This window comes from Electrophorus electricus, chromosome 11, assembly GCF_041902795.1.
Source record: "Electrophorus electricus isolate QZ-2024a chromosome 11, ASM4190279v1, whole genome shotgun sequence".
NCBI lineage: Eukaryota > Metazoa > Chordata > Actinopteri > Gymnotiformes > Gymnotidae > Electrophorus > Electrophorus electricus.
Window position 1 is genome coordinate 8582501 of NC_137507.1, and position 7500 is coordinate 8590000.

The 7500-nt window shown below is 44.7% G+C and overlaps 1 protein-coding gene across 4 annotated transcripts in view; it reads left to right on the plus strand.

Annotated features, from left to right (window-relative positions):
* plxna4 (plexin A4) overlaps window positions 1–7500 on the plus strand; it is a 226540-nt gene that overhangs the window by 149530 nt on the left and 69510 nt on the right. For all 4 annotated transcript variants that reach the window (XM_081724031.1, XM_035528507.2, XM_081724030.1 and 1 more), the window contains exon 6: window positions 5495–5618. In XM_081724031.1, the coding sequence (XP_081580157.1) occupies window positions 5495–5618 (124 nt within the window). The remainder of the gene's footprint in view (window positions 1–5494; window positions 5619–7500) is intronic.

The following is a 7500-nucleotide window of genomic DNA, read 5'->3' on the forward strand; positions in this document are numbered from 1 at the left end:
TGCCATGCACAGCTGTGAACATCATCTTTATGAACAGATGTGTCATCTATTAATGAACTAAACGCAAATTAGGTTTCCAGGCATGCGTTGGGGAGGAATGACGTAAGTTGCCCTTCATGGTGGCATCATGGCTGTTCCCACTTCTTGCCTCTGTGTTGTTCAGTGACGAAGATGGCTGAAGCGCCACACGGCATGACAGACCATGTCCGCTGGAGGAGCTGTTCTTTACTGCGGGAAAGCCTCGTGATTGCGTCCACCGTGTGTTTTTTTTTTTTTTATGGGCTCCAGAGTTGACGCTTGCAAACAGTTGTTCCTGAGTCTCCACCCTTGCGGCAATGCTTCATGAAGTCACTGGTATCCGCAACATTTGCTGAGTGCAGGAGGACGGCTCCGGAAGATGGCGTTTGGTGCTAATTAACACAGACTGCCATGCATAACATGAAATGGAATGGACCAGAATGTTTGGTTTTAATGAGAGATAGAAAGCGAGAGAGAGAGAGAGAGAGAGAGAGAGAGAGAGAGTCAGACAGAAGGAGAGAGAGAGAAAGAAACAGACAGACTTTTATAACCCTTTATTGAAAACACCCTTGACTTTTTTAATCTTATTTTAGTTGCACAGTAATTTGGTTTTCATTACTGACAAAGGTGTCATGTTTAGTCAACATATAGAATATTTTAGTTCACTTAAAAGTTTTGGTCCCATTTTAAAGGTTAATCTGACAGTGGAGATTAGTTGGACACATTCACAGATTCTTGAGTGAAGTGAGGCCAGTGTGTTTTACCTGAGCTGCTTGTTTAAGTTCAGAAAGAACATCTCGATGTTTTGCCCTCTGGAGTCTTTGCACCAGGTGTGGAGTCTCTATGATCAGTTATGGAGTCTCTACCACTATGTGTGGAGTCTCTACTATCAGGTGCGGAGTCCCCACCATCAGGTATGGAGTCTCTCCCGTTAGGTGTGCAGTCTTTTCCTCGAGGCTACAATAACGCATTTCTCACAGTTTTAACAGACAACAGAGTTGGCAGTGTGCTGCAGAGTTTGCCGACGTCTCCAGACCCGCGGGGGACAGGACGCTGCACACCTTTTATAACACATCGTAGGCGACCCACACAGGGCGGGACCCTCCTGGGTGGGTCTTTCATGGTGTGAGAGTAAGTTTAAACGAACCACCTGCCACATCTCCTAGTGACACCCGAGGCTAAGAAACCTCCCTGCCCAAACTCACCGTCTTCCACCGTGGTTTCAACGGCCTTCGCTTCAGTTTTTCATGTTTGTTGTTGTTGATTCTTTTTGCCATATTTTAGTAAGGAACTGTGCTGGGTCAGAGGATTGTCATGAGGTAATGTCTGAGTCATCATGGCACTGTTCTCACTTTGATCCTCAGACCCCACCAAACAAGTTCGTTCGTGTTTGAACGGCAGAGCGGGTGCGGGAGAGATACCGGGGGGGGGGGTCCCCTTTTTGATTACTTTGATGTGGTTCTTGCTTGTTCATTATTCATCAATACAACACATCCATCACAACATTTGCATAATGAGAGAAAAAAAAATTGCCCTTCGGTCTTCTAATGGAGTGGTTTACTTTACTAATGACAACATTAAACGTGCCTCTAACTCATGCTGATGGCAGTCCAAGGGAAGCAATTGCTTTAGTGGATAGAAAATTATTTGTCCAAGGGATGAGGTTTAAGATTCCACTGAACTTATCCATAAACATCCCAGCTACAGAAGCTGCAAGCATTAACACACATACCCACAAATAAACACTCCCCCCCCCCCCACACACACAGGGATATTTACATTTTCTCTTGTGCTATACACATGAAATAAAGTATATACTGTGTCATGACACAGCCCCCTTCTACTAGGATCTTCCCTGTGCGTGTGTGTGTGTGTGTGTGTGTGTGTGTGTGTGTGTGTGTGTGTGTGTGTGTGTATCACCACGCCCCTGCCTTGTTAGCTGGTCATGTGTCACACCTGTCCCTAGTTATGGTCCTTGTTAGTATGTTTTTCTCTGTTTTTTCGTCAGTGTTTGACCCCGTGCGCTCCACACGTTGTGCACGTTTCCGGTCTTCCTGTTTGCTGCGTCGGTTTGTTTTGTTCTTGTTCTTCGTGCTTGTTTGTGTTTTGTTTTTGATGGTAGTAAACAGGTTGCCTCGAGATCCCACTTTCTCACCGCGTCATAAGTCCTCTCGGTAAAGGTTAGCTGTGAAGCGTATGAGAAGGTGCTGTTTATCAGCTTCAACTTAAAATATTAGAGTTCTCTAATGCTTCAATAACGGAAAATTAAAAATCTAAAAAAATGTTCTTCACTTGGAGCTCTTAATGAAATGAAATAAAGAAAATGTTTTGTTGACCTTCATAAATCAGGCTGTAAAAATATCTTCATATCTGAGTGAACCAACTGGTTAATGGAAAACATTAATCCAGGAGCAGTGACTCAGCTGGTTAAAGGAAAATGTTAATCCAAGAACAGTGACTCAGCTGGATAAAGGAAAACGTTAATCTAAGAACCATGACCCAGATGGTAAAGGGAAAATGTTAATCCAGGAACAGTGACTCGGATGGCTGATGGAAAACGTTAATCCAGGAACAGCAGTTGCACAGTTCCAGGACTTCGTTGCATCTTGGGGTCAGTAAGTTTCTAAAACAACAGTATTACCGTGTACCACCTGCTTGCCAAAAAAAAAAAAAAAAAAACTATTTTCAAATATTTATGTACCAAAGGCCTCTGCTGTCATGGAGCCACAAAAATAACAAACATCTGGAGCTCTCAGTGGTCTCAGCTCTCAGCTTTTTGGCACCAGACTCCAGAGTGTTGGCATTCGAATAGACAAGAACACGCAGAAAAGACCCTGGGATGCACACTGGTGGATTTTGGGAATTATGGATCTTTTTTCCCTTCCAAAGGCCATGGGAATGTCGGAATAAATGGCATTATAAAATCCGTCAAATCCCAGGACATTTTAGATCAAGATCTGGCTGCCTGGGAGATTAGAACTGTGCTCTGCGTCCTCAAGCAGAACTCCTAAAGATCACAGCTAACGACTCACCGACTACAGGAGAGAGTGAGTGCATGGACCATCCCAGAGCACCTGTGGAGCATCTGAAGAGGAGGTGATAAGGAGGAGGTGCTGAAGAGCTGAAGAAGAGGCCATGAAGAGGAGGTGCTAAAGACCTGAAGAGAAGGTGATGAAGAGGAAGTGATGAAGACCTGAAGAGAAGGTGATGACGAGGAGGTGATGAAGAGCTAAAGGGGAGTTGATGAAGAGGAGTTTTACATGAGAAAACTTAATGCTGTCATGTTTGCACATGGTACTAAAACCAGAGTTATATAGACGTCATTTTCCATTTTTGTGTAATGAGTTATTTTAGTTTTTGATTTTGAACTTTTACATTAGAATTAGATTAAAATGCTAAATATGCTTTAACATAATTTATTTTATTGTTATTTAAAGCAAAACTTGCAATAATGCTATATATTAATGTTTTTATGCTGTAGAATGCAGAAGAATTGTATATGAATATGGATATGGATAAGTATAAGAATATGTATATGTATGTTTTTTTTGTTGTAAGATTCATTTGTGATTTATTTATTCATTCTTACCTTACTGAAAGGTAAAACATTTCCGTCATGTTTGTGTGTAAGACAGTAAAGCTAATGAACAGGAAGGACAGTTTTCTTAACCTTGTTTTTCAATAAAGCTTCCAATATATCTGCACACACTGTATGACCACACACACACAGACATACACACACACGCACGCACACACACAAACATCAGTAGAATTAACTCTGTTCATTGCCCTGATTTATTGCTGGAGGTTCATATATCACAGGTGTGTGTGGCTGTGAGAGGCGTCATAAATATGTTTTTACAGAACTCTCCCGGTGTTACCAGGGTGCTTGTTTATCATCGGTAAAAGCAGTCCTATTAAATAAAAACCCTCTTCCTCCTGGAGGAGCAGATACCCCATCATTTCATTGCTTGGCTTTCACCATAGCTCAGCTCTGACACCCCAAGCACGCCCCCTTTTGGTGAAAGAGGATAATTTCAGTCTAAGATTTAGCGGATGTTTCCTGTCTTCTGCGCTACACCTGTAACGTTGAGTGGAAAAGCAGTTATAACAGAGGTACAGGAAGTGGCAGTGAACAGTGAAGCTTACACCCACCCACCCACACACACACTTCCCTCTGTTTAAAATTTTCGGTTGAGTTCTACATCATTTTCTCTGGTGGATGTTGTGTCTGAGAAGGAGTGCGAAGTGCAGGAGTACAGACAACTGACTGACAGATTTCTGGACTGAGATGGCCATTTATTTGTTGTAACAGCTGAAATTTGTGAGACCCATGGAGCAAGACAGTCCCTGTGTGTGTGTGTGTGTGTGTGTGTGTGTGTGTGTGTGTGTGTGTGTGTGTGTGTGTGTGTGTGCGTGTCTGAACACACCGTACATGGCTTGTTTAGTGAATAAGAAACTGCTGAAAAAACTGAGTGACTAGCGCTACAAAAGAAGGAGTTCTGATTAAAAACCTCAGACGTGCTCGAAGGAGCTCAGAGGAAGAGGATGATTGTTTCCTCTTAAATCTCTTCCATCCTTTTCTTTCACTTGCGAGTTGATTACTCCACCCCCCACCCCCTTTGAATTCCACCTGACGAGTTCTCCGTGCTGGGCTTCTTAACTTCACAATGCACACGTCTAAACCCCTCTCTCACTCCCTTTCCTCTCTCTCTCTCTCCTGGCATATGAAAGACTTAAAGAAAGGCATTGCCTTCTCCTGGTAAGCCCCTCTTCCTAAACCCCTTTCACTCTCCCCAGCACACAGTTCTCCTCTCCACTGGCTTGGTGCTTAATTACAACGGAAGTTTGTATAAGTCAATGAGGATTAAGGAGGGGGAGTTTTGAGTGGCAGGCAAGGGAATTTCTGCCTCTTTTGTACTCTTTTGTAGAATCCGGACAGCGTTACAGTCGTAGTCGCCCCATGTGGCCGTTAGCAGTGAGGCCTTTTTGGCCCTTTGAAGCACCTGTTCAGCAGTTGTTTGTCACAGCCAGATCTGTTCGGTGTCCTATATCACGGCCTTTCCATCAAAGATAGATTTGATTTCGTGGGTTTTGCGGTGCATGGGACATTTACCTACCAGCAGAAGGTAAGGGATTAGAACTGGGTGTCTTTGGACTGGGAGCCCAGTGACAGTGCCCCCATCTGTAGAGCGCTGCCATGATGAATGGGGCTCTGTGTGGGTGGGATACAAAGGCGTGGAGTGTCCCCTGGTTCCTCTGGGTTGGCTCTGGTTTCACAAGTAAGGTCTTAGACACTGCCAAGAGGGAGCCGGAACAATGCAGTGGGTGGGTTAGTGAAGGCCCAGGCCCAGAGCCAAGGAAACGTGATACGAAGTAGTTTTATATAGTTTCATGAACTTTTCTGCTCTCTCCCTCTCATGCGCTCTTTCTTTCTCTCTCTCTCTCTCTCTCTCTCTCTCTCTCTCTCTCTCAGGTGCACCAGGAAGGAGAAATGTGAGAGGTCGTCGGAGCTGCGGCGTTTTGCATCAGACATTAAGCAGTGCGTGAGGCTGAGCGTGCACCCCAGCAACATCTCCGTGTCCCAGTACAGCGTCACGGTAAGGCCCCGCCCCCTCCACCCACCTGAAAGCGTGCTAAGGCCCCGCCTTGATGAAGTGACGCAGGTCTAGCAGGGAGCCTAAGATGTTGTTTCTCTGGTCTCCGTATCGTACTGTACGTGCGATCTGAAAGCTGTGATAGATTATTGAATAAACGTTGTGCTCACGGCGAAAGAGACGCAGCGAAGTAGCGTGGAACACAGCAGCTCAGACGCTGATGCAATAACATGGCTAGCAGTGCCTGAAAGTTGCTCTGCTGTACAGGGTAGAATATAATATTTATTCAGCTATAAACCCAGCGTCCCAACCTGCGTGCGGCCGGGGGAGACCCCACCGGTGGAGAAGTCACGATTCTAGCTGGATTCATTCTATATTTTGTCGTGCATTGCCGAGTGAGAGCTACACTACTGAAGCAGGGAAGAGAATGTGTGCGATTTAGCTTCGTCGCATTTTCATCACGCTGCCTATTAGCTTGTAGTATTCTTTAGCAGCATTAACATGTTTGAGTGAAGCGCAGCTTGGAGATGAGGCGCTCAAGCTTCCGTTCCTGCTGTAATTGAGCTCACATGCCTCATGGGTAGTGGGTGACTGTGTTGTCCCGTGGCCCATTTCGAAGAGTAAATGCAGTCAGGCCTGTAGGTGTGTTGACATTGCGCCTCAGTAAAATACGGTGTTCGGAAACGGAAAACGCTCGTTACCTCGTACATGTGCTGTCTGAGTGCAGGGTTTCCTCACCCATCGGCTGCGCAGGGCCATTTGTGTAGGTGTGTGCGTGTGTTCGTCTTTGCCATGGTCATCCCACCACGTACAGATTCCCAAACGTTCATTCTCAAACAAAACCGTAGCCCGTTTTTGTGGGCATCAGTTCGAGGTTCATCCAGGGGCGCTCCACCTGTTTACTGCACCTCACCCGCTTGCCCCTGCTCGTTCACAGGCTCCACCTGTGCACCTGCAGGCGCTTCACATTTTTGCTGGTTCAGGACATTGTAGCTTTTGCCCAGAAAGCTACACATTTCCAAATCCACTTGATTACTTAAAAAAAAAAAAAAAAAACCAGCGCTGGCAGGCACAAAAGCAGATGTGTGCAGGCTGGTGCTCGACCTTTTTACTGATTAAATATTTGTTTGAAGTGAAAAGCATAAAAAGCCTCTCCACTGCCAAACCTGCTGGGAGCCGTCAGGTACCCAAGCTAAGGTCTGTAGTCAGAAAATACAGAGAGTTTGTTCATATGTTCCATGAATGCATTTCATCCTGAGGGCTTTCTGGATACTCCTGGATTTGTTTAATGTGCAGCACTGTAATGGACTTTCTGGACAACAGTAAAATTCCTTTCTTTTGTACACGCCATCTTTAGAGTGTGGTTGAGAAGGTTGTGTGTTAAATGATTGTTAAATCACATCAATGGGGTTGTTAGAATCCATTCATAACTATTTAAACAAAAACCATGGAAGCATTATTAGGTTGGTCTGTAGTTTTAACTGTATTACGTATAACTGTGTTAATGTTAACTGGGTTAAGTTTTAGAACTGTTTTAACCGCGTTAATGTACCGATGAGAGTGAATGATGGTTTTCATTCTGGTTGCAGGCCCAGCTGAGATTATATAAAGTCTGTAGGTGTTAATATAAAACGGCAGGGGGAGGATGCTGTGTGCCTGAAACGTTTGCTTTTAAAGGTTTGGCTTTCTGATCTAATATATTTCAACTGTACATATAAACAGAGTGTAAATATCACGCCTGGTCCTGGAGTGGTTATTTGCGGCAGGCGGCAGTCACGCTCCAAGCCCTTTGTAGACACTTCCGAGTTCCATTTTAATATAGATTGAATATAGAGACTTTTAAAGTCCAGCAGGACATGAGGAGACAGAGCCCGTGCATTTCCTG